At 56.3% G+C, this 24,436-nt stretch overlaps 2 protein-coding genes across 3 annotated transcripts in view; both read left to right on the top strand.

The window, feature by feature from the left end:
* Nucleotides 1–3,061: 3,061 nt before the first annotated feature.
* ZNF385C (zinc finger protein 385C) overlaps nt 3,062–24,436 on the top strand; it is a 30,045-nt gene continuing 8,670 nt past the window's right edge. Inside the window, exons 1-3 of the mRNA XM_039256738.1 lie at nt 3,062–3,145; nt 3,235–3,486; nt 23,708–23,853. Of these exons, the coding sequence (XP_039112669.1) occupies nt 3,103–3,145; nt 3,235–3,486; nt 23,708–23,853 (441 nt within the window). The 5' untranslated portion in view covers nt 3,062–3,102. The remainder of the gene's footprint in view (nt 3,146–3,234; nt 3,487–23,707; nt 23,854–24,436) is intronic.
* Nucleotides 11,038–23,310, top strand: CUNH17orf113 (chromosome unknown C17orf113 homolog). Of its 2 annotated transcripts, none has more exons than XM_039256735.1 (3): nt 11,038–11,073; nt 18,765–19,502; nt 20,794–23,310. In XM_039256735.1, the coding sequence occupies exons 2-3, from the start codon at nt 18,960–18,962 to the stop codon at nt 22,276–22,278; spliced, it is 2,028 nt and encodes a 675-aa protein (XP_039112666.1). In that variant the 5' UTR covers nt 11,038–11,073; nt 18,765–18,959; the 3' UTR covers nt 22,279–23,310. The 2 variants fall into 2 exon arrangements, with proteins under 2 accessions (XP_039112666.1, XP_039112665.1); XM_039256734.1 differs by lacking the exon at nt 11,038–11,073 and adding an exon at nt 13,005–14,346.

Below are 24,436 nucleotides of genomic sequence, written 5' to 3'. Positions count from 1 at the left end.
ACAGACAGACACCTGGGATCACACAGGCACTTTTTCTCTGCTTTTACTTGGTCTTTTCCAGAACTCTGTTTGGGTTCAGTTCTCCCCCTTTCTTCACATTCCCCTCTCCCAGCCTCCCTGGCTCTGGCCCCCTCCTGCCAAGGTGTGGCACCTCCCTGCCTGACACTCCAGCCTGTTAGGGGCTGGGCACCCCCAAGTGTCCCCAGGAGTCCTTCCCAGAATTTGTAACCACCCCCTGCCCCTCCCAGAAGCTCAAAAGAGGGCTTGGCAGGCTATTAGGAGAGGTGGGATAGGGCAGTGGCTAAGGACTTGGGCTCCAGGGTCAGACAAGTGTAGGTTCTGGTCTGGCTGTGAAACTTCTCAACACCCATTCTCGAATCAATAAGGTGGGATAAAAGGTTAATAATAGTGTCCAACTCATGGGGTTGTGCAGCCTAAAAGAGATCCTATGTGCAAAGCACCTGGCACATAGTAAGCCCTCAATAAATAGGGTTGTAATTAGAAAGAGGTGGCCTGGGTAGCTGGGTAAAGAAGGAGGCAAGGAAGCTTCTAGAAACAGCTCTTCATTGTCTTTTCATTTACTTTGTCTTTTAAATTATTATTTTTTAATATTTATTTTTGAGAGAGAGACAGAGCATGAGCGGGGGAGGGGCAGAGAGAGAGGGAGACAGAGAATCCGAAGCAAGCTCCAGGCTCTGAGCTGTCAGCACAGAGCCCGATGTGGGGCTTGAACCTACAAGCTGTGAGATCATGACCTGAGCCAAAGTCAGATGGCTGAGACACCCAGGTGCCCCTGTCTTTTCATGTAATTTAAAACAAGCCCACTCCCCTCGCGTGGGACTCAGTTTCCTCTTCTGTTAAAGAGAACGTGTGAACCAGATTGTGTCCTGGTGTAGGTCCGGCTAGGGTGAGTTGTGCTGCTTCTTATAGGGGCCAGGGCAGAGGATGCAGGCCTGCTGGTGCTCACGGCGGGGGTTAGGCCGATGTGTGCATGCCCACCCCCCCCCCCAGCTTTTCTGGCTGGGAGTCAGAGCTTAGCTGGAGCAGGGTGGCTCCTGAGGGGACAGCTGGGAAGGCTGGGTCAAGCAGGGCAGGCCGCAGCAGGCCAGCAGCCTGGCTGGGGGAACACAATTAGCCCCGGAATCCAGGCAGGCCCTGTGAGCCCAGAGGCTGTATATCACAGGGGTTTAATCAGCCCCATGGCACATATTTGTCTGCTCTCTTGGGCTGTGTCCTCTGACTGTCATAAATTGCACCGAGACTTCAAAACCCCCTGTCTCCTAACTGATGGGGCAGGTCATTGTCCTAGGCATGGCCAGGAAGATCTCGTTCCCCTGAAGCCTCTTCCCCCCAGCAGGTTGGACCCCCCCCCCCTTTACAAAACACTTGCACCTGGTACTCTCTTCCTGTGCCTTCCTCCTGCTGGGAGGTGGGAGGAGGCGGGGAGACTTGGGCCGCAGCCACATAACTCTGACGACCTCCACCTAGAGGTATGAGAGAGAGCAGAATGCAGGTGGGGACTCAGTGCTGTGTAAGAGCGGGTCACTCACAAGGTGATGGGAGTAACCTTCCAGTGTGCCCCCTGTGGGCAGAACTGTGCTCTGAACACCAGACAGTGCCCAGGAGGTTTGGTGTGGTTTAGGGTGGGGAGGCAGCCTGGTATCCCCAGAAAGTGTTGAGGAGTGGGGTCCTGCCTATAGGGAGGGGTATGGAGTCCTAGCTCTTAGCTTCCAGCTCGATGTTCACTGCGCCACCTGGAGCCTTGCGCTGGTACTGCACCCCAGCCACACCACCAGGCTTTTGGGACAGCTGCCCTCAAAACACCAGCCACCTACCAAAATCCAAGAGTCAGACCTTCCCTGTCTTGGTTTCCCAGCACTACTGCCACAAAGTACCACGCACCAGGTTGCCCAAACAACAGAAATGCATTGCCTCGCGGTCCTGGAAGCTAGAGGTCCAAAACCAAGGTGTTGTCAGTGTCGGTTCCTTCCGAGGGCAGCGAGGAAGTCACAGACCCCTGACCTCAGGAATTCTCTGTCCCCACAATGGAGGCTCAGGCCCTGCCCTCAGGAAGCCCCCAGTATGCAGCACAGACGGAGAGCATGTGCACCGAAGTAGGAAGGAAGTGAAATTAACACAGTTCAGTGTGACAAAGGGGGTCGGCCACCCCAGAACAGAGCCAGTTAGAGGCTGAGGAGTCAGGCAGACAGATTTCAGAGACATGAGTTGGAAAGGGAAGACCATGTGTGACAGATGAGAGGCATGGAGGGGTGGGGTGTGTATATGAGAGAGAAAGAGGGAGGGAGGGAGGGAGGAGAGGCTGTGTTCTGCAGACACAGGCAGCAGGGCCCAGGTTGCTACTGAAAATATCAACTGTTGCTACGGTCCTGGGCAGCCAACACAGCAAGGGACATCTGGAGCCACGTGGGGCCGGGGTGGGGATGGCTTCACACACTGTCAATGTTTGTGAATGTCACCCGGCTGGGCACTGGGCACAGGGAGGTAGGGTTTCTGCAGTCACTCCTCTGGTTAGCGGCTGCAGCAAGCGCCACATGCCTGCCTGCCTCAGGACTGTCAGCGCCTGCTGTGGGGCCCAGAATAGGGCCCTGGCTTCCGCACATGTGACTCCCCTAACCCCACTGCCGCCTCTCCCTCAGTGCCCACCCTGTCTGCTTTCCAGGTCTTCCTCCTTGAGCTTGGCTCTGCGGCCGAGTCCCCAGCTGTCAGCCTCTTGGTGTGTAGGCATTCGTGACATTCTTCCAGATAGTCCTGTATTTTTAAAAAATTTTTTTAAATGTTTATTTTTGAGAGAGACACACGCACGCGCGCGCGCACACACACACACACACGGTGTTAGTGGGGGAGGGGCAGAGAGGCAGAGAGAAGGAGACACAGAATCCGAAGCAGGCTCCAGGCTCCAAGCTGTCGGCACAGAGCCTCACACGGGGCTCAAACTCACAAACCGTGAGATCATGACTTGAGCCGAAGTCGGACGCTTAACCGACTGAACACCCAGGCGCCCCCCAGATAGTCCTGTATTTTAATACTGCTTTGTCTGAAATGGACCCCATTTTGCTCCCTTTTGCCACCCTTGGGTTGGGGATGCCCAAAAGCTGGGGAGTTTCATCTGGGACACGGGGCTCAGGTATCTCCGGGTCTTGAACTCCTCTTGCCCCTTCTGTGTATTCACAACACGCAGCCTTGGCTGACGTGTCTCCCTCTCTATCTGCTCAGGTATGAAGCGGCCACTGAGCCCATTTCCCCCAAGTGAGAAGGAGCTGCCCACATCTGGAGCTACTGAGTGCCCACCTCGGCCCCCAGAACTGCCTAAGCCCAAGCGGGAAAGAAAACGGCCGTCTTACACGCTCTGTGATGTCTGCAACATCCAGCTGAATTCGGCTGCCCAGGCCCAGGTGCACTGCGGGGGGCGCGCCCACCAGAGGCGGCTGCGGCAGCTCAGCTTGGGAAAGACCCCGGCCGGGCCAGGTCAGTGTGGAGGGGCGCTGCTCCCACAGCCTCCGTCTGGGCCCCAGGATCTGTGGCCTCTCTCTGTGGGGTCTTAGGTCCGGAATACTCTCAAGGGGGTCTCGGGGTGTGAAGTCCCCCTGATACCATACAGTTTTATGTTGCATCTGGACACCCCTCTGTGGGGCCTCCCAGGATTTCGAGGGTCTTTAGGGCTGAGGACTTCTCTTGAGGTCTTTTTGGGGTCTGGGAGCTCTCCCTGGAGAGACTTCTGGTGCCAGGACCCCAAAGCAGCATTTCTCCGATCCGGAGCCCCCTGGCAGGGATAGGCTGTCTGGCAAGGGCCTCACCTGCAGGGCGTCCTGGGGCCCTGAAGGCTGGGCTCCGCTGTGCAGCACTCCAGCTGAGGCACAGGCAAGGGAAGCCTCTCTTCCTTTGGCCACTGGACTCCTGGCCGGGATTTCTGCCTCTCCCTGGCTGGGGTGACTTTGCCGAGGTTTGGCTCTAAGCACGGAAGGGGCCGCTGGCTACAAGGCAGATTTCTGGGGGAAATGGGTGAATGAGTCGGTGAGGGTGATTCCAGCTGACAGGCACATAGTAGCCGTGGGGGCAGCAAGGAGAGGCAGACTGCTGGCTGACAGGGGAGGAAGGTTCAGAACCAGGCTCAGTGTGGGAGGTGGGAAGGGCCAGAACTTTTGCCTGGTTCTTGGAGGCAGCACCAGAAACCCACCTTGCAGCCCAGGTTGGCAGCTTTGCCAGAGAGCCGTAACAAGCCTGCCGGTGCTTACATTTTTATTTATTCCTTTTCATTTTATCTATTTATCATATATATATATATATATTTTAACATTCATTTATTTTTGAGGGACAGAGACAGACAGATCATGAGCAGGGGAGGGGCAGAGAGAGGGACACACAGAGGCTCTGAGCTGTCAGTACAGAGCCCGATGTGGGGCTCAAACCTACGAACTGTGAGATCATGACCTGGGCCGAAGTTGGACGCTCAACCGAGCCACCCAGGTGCCCCTCCTTTTCATTTTAGAGATAGAGAAAAAGCGTAAGTAGGGGAGAGAGATAGAGGGAGAGTGAAAGAGAATTTTAATTAGGCTCCACATTCAGTGTGGAGCCCGACACGGGACTCGATCTCATGACTGTGAGATCATGACCTAAGCTGAAGTCAAAAATCAGATGCTTAACACAGCAGATGAGTGTTGTGAGTGCCACATGTGGATATAAAGGAGAAAGGGTACTTATACCTGGGAACACCAGGAAAGGCGTCTTGAAGGAAGGGGGACATGCTGAACTTTGGAACAGGCGCACGGGAAGGAGGGACAGTGCAGGCAGAGGTCACTGCATAAAGCAAAGGCAGGGAATGGTCTGACGGCTGGTACTGCTGTCCACCTGAGCGCTCAGGGCTGGACACCAACGGTGTGACTCTGAGTAAGAATGTATCTGACTGTATGAATGTTTCCCGAGTGTGTGTGTGTATATATATTTGTCTGAGTTCAAAAGTCACTCATTAATTCATTAGATATTTATAGAAACTATGTGCAAGCTGATGTTTGGAGGACACTTTTATCCAGCTTTACTGAAGTATTATTGTCATATAACATGTAAGTGTAAGGTGCACAATGTGATGACTTGATATACACATTGCCAAACAATTGCACATATCTGCAATAAGGATAGTTAACACCTCCATCCCCTTGCATCTTATGTCTGTGTATGTGTTGATAACATTTTTAATGTTTACTTATTTTTGAGAGAGAGAATGTGAGCAGGGGATGGGCAGAGAGAGAGAAAGGGAGACAGAGGATACAAAGTAGGCTCCCCACTGAGAGCACAGAGCCCGACGCAGGGCTCGAACTCATGAACTGTGAGATCATGACCTGAGCCGAATTTGGGCACTTAACTAACTGAGCCACCCAGGCGCCCCTGTGTTGATGATATTTAACATCTTCTCTCACCTTAAGTATCTCAGACAGTATTGTTAATTACAGTCACCACGCAGAGCATTAGATGCCCAGATCTTATTTATCTTAAAGCTGGGAATTTGTACCCTTTGACCAATATCTCCCCATTTTTCTGACCCGTCAGCCCCTAACAACCATCATTGTAATTTCTATTCTGTGAGACTGGTTTTTTAATTTTTTTGAATTAATTTATGTATTTTGAGAGAGAGAGAAAGGGTGCACAGGGGAGGGGCAGAGAGAGAGAGAGAGAGAGAGAGAGCGCGAGGGAGAGCGAGAATCCCGAGCAGGCTTCATGCTATCAGTGTGGAGCCCAATGTGGGGCTCGAACCCATGAACTGTGAGATCATGACCTGACCGAAGATCAAGATCCAGATGCTTAACTGACAGAGGTGCCTGGGCACAGTCTGAAGACTGGCTTTTTTAGATTTTGCATGTAATTGAGAACATACAGTATATGCCTGGGAATTCACATTTTTCAAAGGTGGCATACCTGCCTGTCAAAAAAGAGTTGTCTGAATCCACATAGAGACTAGTTTGTCCAAGAGAATAACAGTCTTCAAAGAGGTGGGTGTACGGAGCCTGGAGAAGTCAGAGGGAGAAGTGAGTGGACAGAAGTCAGGGAAAACTTCAGAGAAGTGACATTGACATTGCATCTTAGAGACCCACAAGGGATCCCAGGCAGAGAAACAGCTAGAACAAGTGCTGGGAGGTCTGAGGCCTATGGCCGTCCAGGAGCCACTGAAAGTGCTGGCCATGTGGCCAGTGTGGCAGAAGGTCAGCAGAAACCCCTGTGAGGGCCTCACAGCCAGGCTGCATGTCTAGCCTTTGTCCCCAAGGTGATGGGTGTCACCGAAGGGCTTGGAGCAGAAGTAGTTAGTGTTTTTAGACATCTCAGGCAAGGTGGAAGGATAAAACTTGGGGGTACACGAGAAGGAAGGGGGTGGGTTGAGGGAAACAGATTCTGGGGTCTTTTCTGTAGCAGAACCAGCTGGACTTGGTAGCTGAGGGACGTGGGAAGGGAAGGCGCCAAGGATGACCCCAGCTTAGGTGGTGCTGTGCTGGCCAGTTCCACCATCAGAAGGGGGCACCAAGGAGGAGGCAGTGCTGGGTGGGGGAGGCCAGTCCTGCGTGGCTGCCCCCTGGCATGGCCTCTTCAGGCCCCACGGTACAAACCTCCCTCTTTCCCTTCCTGCCCACCGTGCCCACTTGGAGACAGCAGGTGGAGTGTGAGAAAAAAGGCCACAGCGCCACATGGGGCCAGAGGCAGACTGCCCAAGGAAATGGGGACCCCTTTGATTGGCTTCCCTCTTCCCACAATCCTCATCCCCCGAGTTCTCGAGTTCTCGGTAGGATAGGATTGGGGGTTGGGACAGCAGGAAATATGATACCTGGTACTCCTCTCCAGTTATTCAATGGGAAGCGAGACACTGTCCCTCCGGTCATCCGTCTGCGCTGGCCCATGCCGGGATTCTGCATGGAGAGGTGCTTGGTGCCTGTCCTTGGGCAGAAACAGTCTAGAGGGGGAGACAGCCATGGGGCCAGACCTTTCTCATGGCCTTGTGGAGGGAGTGAGCAGCGCGGTGGGAGTAGGCGACAGGGATGGCCATGCCTAGGGCAGGGATGAACGGTCCTCAGATTTCTGGGAACCCTGGAATGTAGGGGCTCCAGCCAAGAACCTGCTCTCCATTGGCCTCATTATTTCTGAGCCTAATTCAAGCCATGACCCCCCAACACCTACCCACCCACTCCTGTGGATCTCTGTGGTCTCCCTGGCTCTCTGAGTGCTGGGGTGGGATAGGCGGATGCCAGCAATGGCCCTGTGGGTGAGGGGTGGGGGCGAGGAGACCTCAAGCACCCTGAAGGCCTTTGCCAGCCCTTGGTGGGGACGGGGCCAGAGCAGAGACCCCTTCGAGTGCAGCTGAGTGGGGAGGCCTCAGCCTGGGAAAACCAGAGTCCCACCTAAACTTTCAAGAGGCTTGAGGCAAAGCAGAAGGAACTCTGACACCTTGCTTTGTTCCGAGATACATGAGGTCTCAGGCCTGCAGCTGGGAAGGTGCTGAAGGTGTGGGGGCGGGACAGCCGCTCTGGGAGGCTCCTGGAGCTGTCACTTTGATTAGGGGTCTGTGGGGCTGGCGGCTTGCACAGTGACAGGCCGTCGCAGGCGGTGAAGGCAGGGACCCTCTCCTGCTCATGTGCCTGAGGCCATCCTTGGGAGGGGAAAGCAGGGACTCTTCCCTCTCTGAGTCACCTCCCCATGCTTGGGTCAGAGGCGTCCTCACTCCTCCACACCTAGAGGAGCCTCGAACTCTTGGGACAGGGCACGGGATGGGGAAATGGCAGGTACCCCACACTCCCCGACTCCCTTCTCCAGGCGCCTCCACAGCTTCCCCTGCCCATGCTCTGCCCACCTGTCTCACACAGGCCAGTGGGGTCCTTTCATTCTTCAGCAATGTGTCTTTAGCCATCTTTCCCCAGCTCCTTGCCCTTCTTCCTCCAGGGTGGGGAGGGGGGGCACCAGGCACCTCTGCGCCCATGAAACTGAACTCAGTGATCCTATGGACCACCACACACACATGCACACATGCATGCACACACGCACACACCAGGCACCTCTGCCCCCATGATGCTGAACTCAGTGATCCTGTGGAACACACGCATGCACACACACACCCCCTCTAAACAATGTTAGGTGGTTCCTGAACATCTACAGAAAGGTTTGCTCAATCCTCATAGTCCCAACTGCTAGTGTGGAGGTTGGGCCGGCACAGGGAACACGTAAGCATCTACTTAGGACCTGAGCTGTCTGGAAACCTCTGCCACGTGCAGCAAGGCCTTCCCTCCTCACACAGCCAAGCCACGAGTGGATGATGACATTCAGCCCTCACTTTATTTATTTGTTTGTTTGTTTGTTTGGGAGAGAGCACGAGTGGGGGATGGGCAGAGGGAGAGAGAATCTTTTTTAAATTTTTTAATTGCTTTTTATTTATTTCTGAGAGAGAGAGAGAGAGAGAACGTGAGCAGGGGAGGGTCAGAGAGAGTGGGAGACACAGAATCTCAGGCAGGCTCCAGGCTCTGAGCTAGCTGTCAGAGCCCGATGCAGGGCTTGAACCCACGAACTGTGAGATTATGACCTGAGCCAAAGTCGGACGCTTAACCGACTGAGCCACCCAGGCGCCCTAGAGAATCTTAAGCAAGCTCCACACTCTGCACAGAACCTGACACGGGGCTCAATCCCACAACCCTGGGATCATGACTTGAGCCAGAACCAAGGGCCAGAGGCTCAACCAACTGGCGTGCCCAGGTGCCCCAGCCCTCACTTTACATTGGATACTGGAGCTCAGGGTGTTTAAGCCACATATCCAAAGTCACACAGCTGGGTTCAGATCCCAGCATGTCTGACCCACCCCCCAACCCCCTTTGCTACGGAGGAGAGCAGCACGTATTAAGAGATACTGGACCTTAATGTTTTAAGAATGATGACAAAGGATGTCCAGAGAAGGTAGACTGTCTCTCAGATGACCCCATGGTGCTTAGAAGCCATGGCCTCTCCTCTGCCCTGTGCCTTGGTATCCTCCACTGAAAAACGGGGGGGATGCCAGCCAGCTCCACCTTGGCCTCGCCCAGCTGGGGAGGGGAGGGGAGCCTCCCAAAGCCAATCTGTCCCTCCCTTCTCTTGGCAGGACTGACCCAGCCACACAACTCAGGGCCCACCCCCATGTCCACTATCAGCACTGCAACCTGACACGAGAGCAGAGAGAAGGTGATTTCAGAAATCACTTAAGTTCTGAACGGGCCATGGGGGCCTTGGGTGGGCAGTTCAAGGTAGACTCGAAGGGGGACAGCAGACCAAGAGATGAACTCAGACTATAATGGATTTCAGGGCAAAGATGCTGTGCCTTTGGGGGCAGGGAGGGATCAGAGTGGTAGGTGGCCGCTGTCCCCTGCCCTGCACCCCGAGACCTCCCCTAACTCCTGTTCTAATCAGACCCTCATCTCTTCTCTGACTCTGACTGCACAAGCCTCTTGCTGCATTCAGAGCCTCAGAGATCAAAGACCTTGAGCTCAGGTCACGCCTGAGTCACCAATTTGATGAGTTCTGCACCCCCCACTCCTCGCAGATGGATTAATTTCAGTCCCATCAGGAAGCCCAGAAGCCCTCCAGCCTGTGCCCCCATCCCTTCAGTATCTCCCTGGGCTGCTGAGTCCTTCTCAGTGCCCCTCAATCCATCCCGAGGCCTTTGGGTGCATGTTTCAGAGAAACTGCTCCCCCAAGGCCACTGGGAAGTTCTTCTTGCGGTCTAACCAATACCTCCTGCTGCTGTTCTCCTTAAGTGGCAGGTGACAGAAGTGCCCCTCGCTGTCTCTGGACAGCCATCACAGCTGCCTCCCCCAGGTGTGAACCTGACCATCAGACACTTCCCCACCCCCCGCCTGGGACCACCAGGAAATGCAAGGTTGTCTGGGTGGAGAATTAGGGGGCTTAGCTCAGATCCCTGCCCTCAAGAAGACAAAGATTCCGTCTGTGTCTGGGTGGGTTAATTAGCTCTGGGCTTGAGTTTCCTTCCTCTCCCCAAACAAGCAACTTCTTCCCCCAGAGCCTCTTCCTAACAAACCTGTTTTCGGGAGCTGCTGCTGCCAAGCCCTCCCCAGACCCTTTGCCGGCTGTACCGGCTGCTCCAGAGATTACAGGTTATTGTCTGGCGGAGACAGGATGCTGAGGGGGTGGGGGGCTAGCGCTGGGACTGGAATGCCACATGGGATCCAGCTGTGGGGTTGGCTGCCTTCTCTCCCCCATTCCGCCCCCTCCCAGCCACCAGGTGCTCAGGTGAGTAGAGAGCTGGCCCTGGGTCAGGAAGTGGAAGGGGAGGAGGGAGCAAATGGAGAGACAGAGACTGAGGGGTAGAGAAAGGTGCAAGCGGGGGAGGGGTGTCAGAAGTTCTAACTGATCAGATGACCCCTCCCCCACCCCACCTGGCACTGCCCAGGTAGCAGGTCCAATGGTCCAGGTACTGGACCAAGAGGGGTGGGCCGCCTGTGCTCCCTTCCCCCACTGCCATGGCCAGTGCTCTGGGATGAAATTGGGCCTCAGTTTCCCCTTCAGCAAAAGGAGGTCAGTGTAAGGGGATGGTGGGCAGAGGATGAGTAAGGCTGGACAGGACAACGGGGGCTCCTGGAGCAGCAAGCCCCGAGGCAGGACTTCAAAGTCCAGCAGGAACTTTCTGGCAGGCTGAGAAGTGGCTGGCGGGGTCTCCTTTCTGGAGGTCTGTAGGGCAGGTCAACTCTGCGCGTCAGTACAAGAGGCACTGGACAGGGACTCTCGGGAGGAGGGGGGATGGATGCCTCCCCCTGTCTCTAGTCCCCACATTTGCCCCTGACTCCACCACTGGGTCAGGAGGTGCCCTGTGCTTTTCACCCTGGTCAGAATGGGAGAAACCAGGGAACGGGCAGCTGCTTCCAGGCAAGGGGAGAAAGGGCCCTGCACCCGCCGCTTTCCAGCAGGAAGAGGAGCCCCTCCCTCCTCCCTCCCCTCCTGTCCCTCACATCCCCACCCCTTCCCTCTGTCACTCTCAGGCTGGTTTCATTTGCTCCTCAGACGGCGCTCCACAGTGCCTCCAAAGGCAGAGAATGCTCCTGGGTGAGTGCTGAGGCCACCAGAGCGTGGGGAGGGGGCGCAGACGAGGGTGGTTCTCTCCTCTCCCTGCCCTATCCTTGTCTTGCTATCACTGGCCCCCAAAAGTTGTCTGTTGAAAGATTCTGGTAGCCAGTTGACTCCTCGTGCCTTTTCCCAGGTCCAGGGCTGGGCAGGGGGCCCCCGTTCTGGCTGGGAAACAAAGGCAGGGCTGAGGGTGGCGGGCAGGGCCAGCTCAGAAACTGGCGGGAGGGAGGTGAGCTACGCTTTGGGGCAGATGCCTGTACCAGAGGTTCCTTGTATCAAATCATACCTTCTGCTGCTTCAAAAGGGCCGCCAGGAGCCTCCAACAGTGTTGTGTGTGTGCTGGGGGTGGGGAGGGGTGTTGAAAAGGGAGTTATTAATTCAGCAGAGAGAGAGAAGTGGACGGAGGGAGACAGGCAGAAATCTGGGTGGCTCCTAACTGAGGTCCAGCCACTGTGCTGGGGTCACTGTGCTGCCCCCCCACCTTTATCCATGGTCTCCTAGCTCACCTCTCCACACAGGGGTTGCCTGGCACTGAGGGAGACAGCCATTACGTTTTAAGGAGTATTTTGGGGATCCCCTCCCATAGGCATAAGGGCTGGAGGCTATGGGGTTGGGGCAGAGCTCTTGTGATAGGTGTTGGGGTCTTCTTCCAGCCTGCGGAGGGAGGGAAGTCGGTAACATCAACCCGTCCTATCCCAGGTGCTGGGCGACCCAGAAGTGGGCTGGGGGCTCTAGAGAATGTGGCCGGGGTGGGAATCCTAAGCCTACAGGGGAGCGGTCAGGCAGGAGATCTTGGATCAACCCCCCCACCTCCCTTCCCTGCCTTTGATTCTCTCTCCCTCCTAGACTCCTATTTTCTTCACCGAGTTTTGGTTTCACCTGTAATAGGAAGGGCAGCTTTACTATTTGAGGGTGTGTGTGTGTGTGTGTGTGTGTGTGTGTGTGTGTGTGTGTGTATGTATGCTGCCTCAGGGAGGACCCTCTCCTCTGCCCCTATGACTTGTGGTAAGGCGAGAGAGAGAGAGAGAGAGAGACTCTGGGTTTGGCTACATGAGCTTGTGTTTATGACTGATGTATTTAATTTTGTAAGGGAGGGTGTGTGCACGCACCTACCTCTGGGTAAATGTGTCTGTATATAGATCTGTGTGTACATGCATCTCTTTGTAACGGTACGTGCCGCTGCCTGCCTGTGGTTTCATTTTACGTCTATATGCCTTCATAGGGGTCTGAGTGTTGTCGTGTGTCTGACTCTCTGGGTATATGCGATCTGAGTGTGTCTTTGTTGATCTTGCCTCTCGGTGTGTACGCACATGCTTGTGCATGGCCTCTGGACCCACCTTTGCCCCCAGCCAGCATGGGTATCTGGCCATGTCTGCGTGGGTACCACCTCTGTACAGGCACACTGATGTGTGGCTAGACGGACTCATCACGAGGAGATGTGTGTAAGTGTGTGCCTGGCGTTTGTGCCTATTGCCACCTCTGTGGGCACCCACGGATCTCAGCATGTGTGTCCCATGCTCTTCTGTGTATCTTTCCAAGTGGTGGCAAAACAGGAGGATGTGGTTTGCCCAGATCCTCTCCCTTGGGTGGCAGCCAGAGTGATGTTGTTTCATTAGACACCTGCTCTGTGCCCCTGCCTCAGCCTCAGTTGGACCCCTGGGGGTGGCCTCTTCTCTGCCACTCACTTAGTTTGCTTGTGTTTGACCAGAGCAGTAACCCACCCTCTTGAGGCAGCCGTCCAGTGAGTAGTGAGTAGTGAGTGGGTCCCAGCCGTGGGTCCCTGTCATGGGCCCCGGTCCCTGGCCAGGGTTGGGAAGGGAGGGGCTTATGGGTGTCGGGCTGTGTGGTGCTATCTTGGGGCAGGTGTGGAATCTGCAGCGTCTCCCTTCATTTGAGTGTACCCACAAGCCAGCCGGTCACGTGTATGTGCATGGGACATGACTCATGCATCATCCCAGCGGCCCTGGGGGCCAGGGTTCACTGTGAATGTCAGCAGCAGACAGTGGGTGGCACAGAGGAGCTCTGTGGGAAGGGTGCTGGGGGAGTTCCCAGAAGCCACCGGAGAGGTCCTGACCTCAAATCAACATGTACCGTAGGCCTTGTGTGGGAGAAAAGTGTACCCAATTGGGGGAAGGGGCTGGAAGGCATTTCTGGGTGACTGTGTGGACTGGAAGGGGAGACTAAATCACCAAGTGCCCTGGCACCCCTTCTTCAGATCGCCTCCACACCTAGTCCATTTGTTCCTCAGACCCATTCCTGTCCTGCCCTCTCCTCCGCACCCAGCCGTAATTCCCACTTCACAGATGAGGAAACTGAGGCTCATAGATGCAGTGTACAACCCAAGGCCTCAGAGTTCAATGTCACTGGAACCTCACTGCAGGCCTTGGGGCTGCAGGTCTGGGAGGGATGGTCTGCCACAACTCCACATTCCTCCGCCTCCTCCTCCCCCTCCTCCCCTCCCCTGGGAGCCCACGCAGGGGTGAGGGACTTCTGTGCTCTGAGAGTTCTAGGAAGAGGCCACGCCTCTCTCCACCAGCCCTCCCCTTCTGGCATCCCCATTACAAACAACTCATTAGATTAAAGATTGGGCTCCCAGCTCAAACACCTCCTGAGGTTCTCCACCAGGGCTGAAGGTCAAAATCCCCAGTATTCACTGCAGAGCCTTTCAGCAGCAGGCACCCCCCACCCCTCCCCTCCATACCTCCACTCGCCTTGACTGCAAACCTGCACTGCACTTTCAACTTGGGCCAGGCCCACCCACTGCCTGGGATGCCCCTGTCCTGATGAAACTTCACTTATCCGCCAGTGAAACCTAACAGACTGTCCCTGCGGACCTACGGCTTTCCACCTGCTCCCGTGGGTCCCAAAGTGTTTTTGCGGGTGCCTCCCTTAGCGCCCTACCTGTTTGGCTCTCGCCTGTGAGCTCCTCTAAGAACTGACCGGGGCACGTGATGAATGAATGAATGACTCTGTCCCTCCTGCTGGCCCTGCGGGACACCTTTCCTGAGGTCTTGCCTCCGTCTTCCGTCGTTCCTGCTGCAGCGCGCGCAGCGGGGGAGGCCGAGCGCGCACTGGGCGACAGCCGGGGCAGGTGAGTCCCGGGGCGCCGCCACCCGGCCCGCCACCCCGGCCCTCGCCGGCTGCTGGCGCCTCTTCGCCCCGGTTACCGCTAGTGGCTGCTGTCGCTCAGTGGAGCCCAAGGAGACCGCGGCCAGAGCGTCCACCGCGCAAGATGGTGGCTCCCAAGTCTCCGTGAGTGTGTGCGGCGGGCGCGGTGCCCGAGCCGGGCGGGGCGCCCCCTCCCGGAGCTTCCCCGCAGGGGGCGGGAGATGGGTGGGGGCCCTGCGGGCGGGGCATCACGGTGGGCGGAGGCGGGGGGGTCCTCCAGGACCCATCGGGGGCTCCCCGACCACGCGCCCCCCAGAGGAAGTTCCCCAGCCCACGAGTCCGGAGTCCCGGCCAGGAGCAAGCGGAGAGCCCCCACCTCCCCAGGTCCTCTCCCGGAGTGCGGATCTTCCTCGGGGCTCCGGAAGGGAAGGGGCCTAAAAGGGGCTGGGGAGGAGGCTGGGGACCGCCATCCTGGGGCGAGGTAAGCACTGTGTTTGAGGCTGACCTGCCAGGGTGAAGTGGGGACCGCAGACCAACACACAGTGGCTCCAGGGATCCCACAAGTTGTGCTGGCTCACGTCCAGGTGGGCAGGGTGTGGAGAGAGAGGTGTGCGGGACCTGGGTCTGACAGGTGCACGCCCCTGGTCACCTTTGGTCAGTCACATAGTCACATTTTATTTATATTCCACCCCATGCAGCCTGGTTCCTTCAGGTTGAGGTAGGGAGGGGAATGCCAATGCTTTGGCTAGGCTATTTAGAACAGCACTGTCCAATAGAACTTTCTGGGATGAAGTAAATGTTCTCTGCCCTGGCCATTTAACACAAATAGCCAGTAGCCACGCGTGGCTATTGAGAACTTGAAATGTGGCTAGTGAACTGAGGAGTTGAATTCTAAAAGTTCATCTAATTCTGCTGAACTATAAACAGCCGTATGTGACTACTAGCTACCATATCTGACAGAGCGGTTTCAGAATCCATCTTCCCATGTAGCCTCCCTACCTAGTCTTTTGTTCTTTTATCGAAAACACCCCAGGTGCCATCATAATTTTATCCCTCTGCAGAAGGGGGGCAGGATAGCCAGTTTCTAGGTATACGGAAGGGACTTGGCAAACCTTTGAAGTTACCACCTTGGACTTGCACCTCCTCCCCAAAGATCCTTTGGGTGGTACGCTGGACGGGATCACAGAATCATGGGATCTTGGGAGGGAGAGAGGTCAAAGGCAGCTGTTTTAGCCACCCAATAGGTGCCCAAGGCCCCACTCCATTGTTCTCTCTGCTTAAAAGCTGGTGCTTCCTTCCTCATTCACTCCCCAAATTTTGTGGGGCACTTACTGGGTGCCAGGCAGCGTTCCCTTCTCTGGGGTTCAGATGTGAACAAGTTAGTTATGTTTCCTGCCCTCAGAAAACCTGCATTCTTAAGAGAGAGGGAGAGGTGGGGGGTGGGGGGAGGATGCCAAGCAACATAAATGCAGAGAGAATAAGCAGATTTGTAAACTGTGAGGAGTACAATGGAGGAAACAAACAGGTAGCAGTGACAGAAAAGAAGGGGACCTCCTGGGAAGGGATAGAGAAATCTCCTCGGGAAGAGGGTTTCTTAGCTAGGCTAAGACCAGAGGGGAAGTGAGACAGGCAAAGTGTTGAGATGGAGGGTAGAAACATTCTGGAAAGAGGGTACAGCATGTGCAAAGGCCCTGGGGATGGGAACCTGGCACTCTGAGGAACTAAGGGAAGGCCAATGTAGCTGGAAGGGGAGAGAGGCACAAGTGGCCACCAGAGAAGTCAGCAATACCTGGGCATTTGGCAGACCTCAAAAGGGATCCGACACTGGCCTCAGAGAACAAGAGGTCATAGAGGGGGTTTTAAGCAGTACATTTAGAAAAACAAAACAAAACCTCTAGCTGCTGTAGGTCCAGATGGTTCAGAGAGGGTTAAGAGTGAATGGAAACCCAGAGTGCCATCAGAAAATGACTGCTTTGGTCCAGGCAGGAGACGCAGGTGCCCTGGACAAGGCTGGTAGCAGCGACACAGAGAGAAGAGACAAGTTAGAGGCAGATTGTGGAGGTGGAGGCGACAGCACCTGTGGACAGACTGCGCCCAGGAAGAGAGCAGGGGCTAAGGGGGCATATTTCTGGCCACAGCACCTGGGTAGGAGAGCAGGTATTTCCTGAGCTGGGGATGATTGGGAGAAGAGCATATTTGTAGGAACAGATTGACAATTCCATCTAGAAGAGCCAGGAACGTGGTTCAAAGGAGAGGTGTGGCACCCAGAGGAATGGCTCAGGCTGGGCTTGTTTATTTCAGGGTGACCAGCAGGGATGGTTCTGAACTTTCTGGAAAGTTTTAGGTTAGGAAGAGGAGGAGGAAATGCCATCAGAGGTAGAGGGGTGCTGATGGGAGAAAGGAAACCCAGGGGACATAAGATCTTGGAAGCCAAGAGAAAAGCATGTTTCAAGGAGGGTGGGGTGAGCAGTCTCTGGGGAATCTAGGGGGAGAGAACTGACTGATTTCACCACATGCAGCAACAGGGAGCACCTTCCCCTGCACGGAACAGGCTGCACCTGGGGCTCTGCTCATCTGCCCTTGTACTTACCCACTAAGTGCTAGGTTCCGTGCAGGGAGGGTGCTGGGTGTATCCGGAAGACAAGACAGTCACCACTTTCTCAGAGCCCAGAATCATCTAAACGATAGCCTCAGACATGAGAGGTTCTTTCATAGAGCCCAAGTAAATCCTTTTAATCTTTTATTTATTTTTTTAATGTTTTATTTATTTCTGAGAGAGAGGGAGGGTCAGAGAGAGAGGGGAGACACAGAATCTGAAGCAGGCTCCAGGCTCCAAGCTAGCTGTCAGCACAGAGCCCGACACAGGGCTCGAACCCATGAACTGTGAGATCATGACCTGAGCTGAAGGCGGATACTTAACTGACTGAGCCACCCAGGAGCCGCCCCCCCCCCCCCCCGCTTTTAGTCTTTTAAACAACAAACTTGTGGTGAAAGGCATCTTGATGCCCAGGCACTTAGGGATCCCAAAGTGAACAAACATGATCTTGGCCTTCTGGGAACCAAGTGCAGAGCTACAGAGAGAGTCCCTGAGTTTACCATATTGTATCACCAAGACTCATGAGCAAAGAATTATGGGAGACTAGAGGACAGGTACCAGCCTAGCCTGGGGGCAGGGGGTTGGGGGTGGGGGGCAGAGGGGATGCAGAACTGCTCTCCAGGAATGAATGGAAATTAGCCAGGGAATGGGGAGGGATAGGAAATTCCAGGCACAGAGCATGGAGGCAGGAGCAAAGTAACAGCTGGGTGTGTGGGGAGAATGGTAAGCCTTTGGAACTGGCTGAGCAGACAGGAGCTGCGGGTGGCTGGGGGGCGGGCGGGGGGGGGGGCTTGCTGGCTCACAGTGAGGTGTGTAGACTCAGGCAACTGTTTAGGACACCACTGAAGAGGTGGAAGGAGGGATCTGTGAGCTCCCCCTCTGGCTGTTGGGCGAGGGACAAATCTGGGGGCATGCCCTCAGAGGCAGAGGCAGGTGTATAAGCCAGGTGACACCAGCGTGGCCTTTGGGGGCAGGAGGACTTAGATTCTAACTCTGCCTCAGCCACTTACTGCTTCTGGAACCTTGGGCAAGTCACCTAAAGTCCCCCAGCCTCCGTTTCCTGCTCTCCAAAATGAGGTTGAGACCACCTTCAGAATACTTGAAAGAGTGGTCTTAGCCTTCTCACAGAGTCACTGCAAAGTCCTTAGCACAAGGCCTGACCAAGTTCATACTTGACAAATGGTCATGACTGCTGTTACTAGTAGGCATGGAGAGGAGAGGACAGGTTCAAGGGATAATTAGGAAGCTGGCTGGTTTTGCCCGTTGGCTGAACATGGCCTTCTGGTCCTGAACGGTTCACCTGTCACCATGCCTAGGGCGGTGGAAGAGTGAGCGAGGTATAGCCAACCAGCTAGTTCCTTCTGTCTGGGGCCTGGCCCCCACTTCTGGGCTTCCCTTCCCAGAACCCCACTATCAGGGAGTTTGTGTGTGAGTGCACCCACGTATATGTTCAGGGAAGGGAGGTCCAGTGAAAACAAAGGACATTCCTTGGTCCCGTGGCTCCAGGAGCTCAGCTTTGTGTTAACTTCCTTCCGATGAAATAAGCGATGATGGACTGGAGAGACTGGCCATCCCCTTGAGTGAGGAGTCAAGGTCTGAGGTTCAGTCCTGGCTCAGTCACAACTTATTCATGGGCCCTGAGAGCCGCTGTCACCTGGACCCAGGCCCTCACCTATAAAATGCGGTTGCATAGACAGTGCCAATCTTTCCAGAGCTGAGTTCTGACATGCTCTAGCAGTAAGAGTTAGTCAGTGTCTTGTCCTGGATGGAGGGAGACCCTCAGAGTGGGCTGGGGGCCCCCAAACCTTCCCCACTTTGGATAACATTCTATGGCCCTTTGCATGAGCCCACCATTCCCAATAGCCCTTCCCCATTTGGTGCCCTTCCACCTGTCAGCTGGGGAGTGGGGCAGCATGAACCCACCACGGACCCCCTAACGCCTCTCCCTTGTCTCTTTCATCTCCAGTCTCCCACCGGCAGAGCGGGAATGAACGTTCCCGGCTAAGTTAGATTGGATGGTCCCCATTAGCCTGGCGCGCTGCTCCCCTCCTACCTCCTCACCAATTTCCATTGTCAAGTGAGGTGCCGCTGTGTGTGGGGGGAGCCTGGGGGACCAGAGCATTTGGGTAGGGGTCGGGGGTACCCTGCCCCTCGAGCAGGAATGGTACCCCCGGGGAAGAAACCAGCGGGAGAAGCCTCCAACTCCAACAAGAAGTGCAAACGTTACTTCAACGAGCATTGGAAAGAGGAGTTCCGCTGGCTGGACTTCGACTACGAGCGGAAGCTAATGTTTTGTCTCGAGTGCCGCCAGGCCCTGGTGCGGAACAAGCACGGCAAAGCCGAGAACGCCTTCACCGTGGGCACCGACAACTTCCAGCGCCACGCCCTGCTGCGCCACGTGACCTCCGGGGCCCACTGCCAGGCTCTGGCTGTCAACCGGGGCCAGCCCACTTTTGAGGGCCAGGCTGAGGGAGGAGGGGCCTACCCAGACCTGGCGACCACCCCCACCTCAGCCGGCGTCAAGGTGGAGGTAGATCCGGCCAAAGTCGCGGTGCTGACCACGGTGTACTGCATGGCCAAGGAGGATGTGCCCGACGACCGCTGCTCTGCCCTGCTTGAGCTGCAGAGGTTCAACCTGTGCCAGGCGCTGCTGGGCACGGAGCATGGCGATTACTACAGCCCCAGGAGGGTGAGGGACATGCAGGTGGGTGGCAGCCAGGGGTATGGGGGAGGGCTTGAGGAGGGAGGACAGCGGGCTGTCTGGGCGCAGCGCCAGCATGACAGGCCCCCGGGCAACAGCCAGAGCACTTCATTCATACCTTCCTTCACCCAGCAGAACCTTTCACTGAGGCGGATCATGTGCCAGGCCCCGGGCCAGCTGCTGGGGGCACAGCCTCAAAGAGGCCAGACCAGGCCCTGTCCTCAGGGGCACGGAGGTTTTCCCTCACCGCCTACGCAAGAGGTTGCAAGCTGTAGCCTGGAGCCTCAGTCGGCCCGCAGATATATTTTGTTGATTTTTCACAGTGCTTTTGGAAAACCTAAATTAGTTTCCAAGTTAAAAAAAAAAAAAAAGTGAGAGATTACACATAAAAATGTGGATTTGTGACTTCTGAAATGCTCGGTCCCTGTGCTCTCAGGGCAGGAAGAGCAGACCCAGGGCTTCTCCATTCCCTTGGGTGTATCCCTGGCCCACTTCGAGCCCAATACCACCCACGTGGCCCCAGGGGGCATGCAACTGGCAGCTCTGTCCTAGGTACCAGTTGTGTGGGTCCTAGGGGCTGGGGTGAGGGTAGGGGAGTTCGATCTCATCCTACAGAGTGATGACAGACAGACAACCTGAGCACACAGTTGGGGTTCTATGTAACTGGGAGGGGACGTGTCTATCAGTTAATCCCCAAGCGGCAGAGTGGAGGGAGGCTCCCAGGAATGAGGCCAATTGAGCCAATGCCATCAAAGCACACACCAAATGCTGTAGAATCTTTATGGTTCCTAAAGTGTTTTTACACTTAGATGGACAGCAACATTTGTAATTGATAACAACCTTTTTAAAAAAAATTTTTTTTGACATTTATTCCATTTTGAAAGAGAGGGCGTGAGCAGGGGAGGGGCAGAGAAAGAGGGAGACTGAGAATCCCGAGCAGGCTCCAGGCTCTGAGCTGTCAGCACAAACAGCTTGTGGGCTCGAACTCACAAACCAGGAGATCATGACTTGAGCTGAAGTCAGGCACCTAACTGACTGAGCCACCCAGGCGCCCCAACTGACAACAACCTTTTAAGGAGCTTAGACGTAGGCAGTAGTCTGATTTCAGAGCTGAGGAAACTGAGGCTCAGAGAGGTAAGATGACTTGCCCAAGGTCACACAGCTGGTAAGATGCAAAGCTAGGACTGGTCTGTCTGCCCCCAAGGTCTGTGCCCTCTCTCTCCCCAGTACTGCTGCCTCCCCTCTCAGGACGAGCCTAACTCTGTCCCTTCCTTTCTCTCCCCGGCTGTCCCAGGTGGCCATTGCCAGTGTCTTGCACACGGAGGCCTGCCAGCGCCTGAAGGCATCCCCATATGTGGGGCTGGTGTTGGACGAGACCAGGGACTGGCCCGAGTCCCACAGTCTGGCCTTGTTTGCCACCTCGGTGTCCCCCTGTGACGGCCAGCCTGCTACCACCTTCCTGGGCAGTGTGGAGCTACAGGAGGGTGAGGCCACCGCTGGCCAGCTCCTGGACATCCTGCAGGCCTTCGGCGTGTCTGCACCCAAGCTGGCCTGGCTCAGCTCGAGCCTCCCCAGTGACCGCCTTGGGCGCGTGGGCCCACAACTGCGGGCCGCCTGCCCACTGCTCACCGAACTACACTGCCTCCCTGGCCGGACAGATCCCGAGCCCCCTGCCTACCTAAGTGAATATGAAAGTGTGCTGGATGCCCTCTTCCGCCTCCATGGTGGCCCTAGTTCCCACATGGTCCCTGAGCTGCGGGCGGCACTGGACCTCGCAGCTATTGACTTGGCAGGACCGCGGCCAGTGCCCTGGGCCTCCTTGCTGCCTATTGTGGAAGCAGTAGCTGAGGCTTGGCCTTGCCTGGTGCCCACACTGGAGGCCTCTGCCCCAGCCTCCCCCACAGCGAGGGCCCTGGCCCTCGCCCTGCGCCAGTTCACCTTCGTGGCCTTCACGCACGTGCTGCTGGACACTCTGCCATCCATGCAGAAGCTCACCCTTGTCCTGCAGCCAGAGGAGCCGGACTTGGCCTTGTTGCAACCCCTGGTGATGGCAGCCGGAGCCTCCCTCCAAGCCCTGCGCAGCTCCGGTGGGGCGCGCCTCCAGGGCTTCCTGCAGGAGCTGGCGTCCTCCAGCTCCGACTTGGGCGGTGGCCCCTGCACCTACCGCGGCGTGGAGCTGGTGGGCTACTCGGAGGCTGCGGTGCGGGGCTTGCAGCGGCTGCGGGGGGCCTTCCTAGACTCCATGCGGCGGGGGCTGCGGGACTCCTACCCCGGGCCCTCGCTGGACGCCGTGGCCGCCTTCGCGGCGATCTTCGACCCGCGCGGCTACCCGCAGGCACCCGAGGAGCTGGGCGCGCACGGCGAGGGGGCACTGAGGGTGCTGCTGCGCGCCTTCGCCCCCGCCGTGGTGCGCCAGAGGGCGCTGGGCGACTTCGCGCTCTTCAAGCGCGTCGTGTGCAGCCTCGGGCGCCTCGGCCCGCGGGCCCTGTGTGCCAAGCTGGCGTGCGCGCGCTCCGAGCTGCACGAGCTCTTCCCAGACTTCGCCGCCCTCGCCGCCCTGGCCTTGGCGCTGCCCGCGGGCGCCGGCCTCCTGGACAAGGTGGGCCGCAGCCGGGAGCTGCGGTGGTGGGGGCAGAGCGGGGCAGGGGAAGGCCGGGGCGGCCCAGCGGTGAAGATCGCCGTGGATGGGCCCCCGCTGCATGAGTTTGACTTTGCGCTGGCTGTGGAGTTCTTGGAGAGTGGGTGGGCGGAGGGGCTCCTGGGGTCGCAGCTCGCGTGAGGGCGGCCTCCTTCCCTACGCCCAGATAGCCTGGGGCCTTGAGCACCCTAGGGGCCCCAAGTCAGATGTGACCGTGCTGCACCCTAGCTGACCCCCTAACTGTGGCCTTCAGCCACCTGCTCCGTGCTTCCTCCGCTCCACCCTGAGTACTAACCCAGCCCCGTGGGCTGTGGAGGAAAGGGCCCTGGGCCAACCCACAGAGATGCTAGGTTTGGAGACACCCTCAATATCGCCCCTGCCCTTGCCAGAGTTTGGCAAGGAGGAACTCACCCTTTCTGCTCTGGACCCAGCCCAGGTTTGGGCCATAGAAAAGCTGAGGAGACTTGGTTGGAGAGAGAAAGGAAGACTGGGTCTCAGGGATTGAGGGAAAGGAGAATGGATCTTTGGCTATTAGCTTCCCGCCTGGCAGCATCACGTCTCTTCAGATATGACCAGAGAGAGCAGATGATTTCCTTGGTTTTGACGCAGCACAGCACCCTCTCTGTGCACAAGCTACCAGTTCAAGGGAAGTAGGGGTGGTGGCCTCTCTCCCCTACCCACTGATAGGCTGCCTGAGGCTCTTCTGTATATAGACTTAAGCATCTATAAATGTAAAACAAATCTATCTTATCTTGTGTATTGTTAACCCACAAAAAATGGAAAAGGACTTCTTATGGCTTTGCAGTGACAGAGTCCAGGAAAGTTTCAACGGACTGGATTTATTTCTAATTTTTTTCTTCCTCAAAGTCTAGTTGCTCCCCAAAGTTCCCAGCCTCCCCCGGCCCTTGCTTCAGACCTTTAAGACCAAAGACTGTAAAACCACAGGGCAGGAGGGCCAACTCTGAGGACCAGCCTCAGGCCACACCCAGGGGCTGGGGGGCTTTTGGCCTCCTAGGAGGAGTTGGGGCCTCACCAGAGCTGGGGTGGGGTGGCAGGGACACATCCCTTCAGATTCCAATGGGTTTCCCATCCCCTCTGTCAGCCTTGCTGTGAATGTGTGTGGATTAGAGAGGGGTTTGGGTTTAACTTGCAATAAACTGGAAACCCGGTGCATTTCGCAGTCTCCGTGGTGTGTGTGTGTGTGTGTGTGTGTGTGTGTGTGTGTGTGTGTGTGGATTCCTCTGTTCCCTTCCTTGGCCTAACTCCCTGCTGGGATTCACTGGGGTACTTATGCTACCTCTGTAAGGGATGGGAAGGGCATCCTCCTGGACTGGAAAGCCCAAACTGTGGGCTCCCTGCTTCTGCTCCCCTAGTTGTGGAGAGGAAAGGCCCAGAAATGGGCGGTGATTGCCCTGGGCTTGGCCAGTGCGACTTTGTGAAGAGGGAGACAGGAGTTTCTGCCCCGGCTCCACACCCAAGAAGCCCATCAGCCACTTTTTCTGGCTGTGGAGGTGGATGGGAGCCCCGTGGCTCCCCGTTTCAGACCCTGCCCTTCTTCCTCCTGCAGCAGGCCCGGCCTCCAGCGCCCCCAGCCCCCTGCTGGCCTCCCTGCCCCTGCCTGCCAGGCCTCTGCAGCCCCCGCTGGACTTCAAGCACTTGCTCGCCTTCCACTTCAATGGCGCCAGCCCGCTCAGTCTCACCCCCAACTTCAGCACGGTACGGGCTGCCTGGCGGGTGGGGGCCTGTGGCCGAGCTTGATCTTGCGGGTGGGCGGGGAAGGTGGGCTCCGAGGGGTTGGCTCTCAGAAGCTGCATCTACGTAGGAGCGACATCCCCAAGAGTGACTAGGCGACCCCCCCACCCCCAGTGGGGACCCCTGGGCCCAGCTTTCCCTTAGGCCAGAGATTGAGGATGGTTCCAGTAACAACTGCTGGGCCTGCAGTCTGTAGGTTACACTTGAGCTTTTGTAGAGGGGCATCTACGGGTGATCTCTGTAGGTCTGTGTGCATGTGGGGTGGTGTGCCCTTCTATTTTAGTTCACGTCCCTCTGTGGGTCTTTGTGTGTTCCTTGTGGATGGGAATGTGTGTGTGTGTATGTGTGTGTGTGTGTGTGTGTGTAAATATCTCTTTGTGCCTGAATCATTGTATGTAATTAACGTGTGTGCCTGTGTGTCTGAGAGAGATTTTTGTGTCTTTGTGTCAACTCTGTACGTGTTTGGTGTGTTTCTGACCTCTGAGCATGTGTGTGTTTGTGTGGTTTGGGTTATTGTGTGTCTATGCAAGTGTGCCATTTGTACGCA

Source organism: Hyaena hyaena, unplaced genomic scaffold (genome assembly GCF_003009895.1).
Source record: "Hyaena hyaena isolate Hyena2069 unplaced genomic scaffold, ASM300989v1 scaffold_589, whole genome shotgun sequence".
In the NCBI taxonomy this organism is placed as follows: Eukaryota; Metazoa; Chordata; class Mammalia; order Carnivora; family Hyaenidae; genus Hyaena; species Hyaena hyaena.
The sequence above is the reverse complement of the archived record's forward strand: the minus strand, read 5'-3'. Positions and strand labels throughout refer to the sequence as shown.

What these genes read in the sequence shown, in the direction of transcription:
- CUNH17orf113 (XM_039256735.1), top strand. Translation starts at nt 18,960, where the DNA reads ATGGTACCCCCGGGGAAGAAACCAGCGGGAGAAGCCTCCAACTCCAAC. An exon ending in GGAGGGTGAGGGACATGCAG is followed by an intron (nt 19,503 to 20,793) that starts GTGGGTGGCAGC and finishes CGGCTGTCCCAG; the next exon opens with GTGGCCATTGCCAGTGTCTT.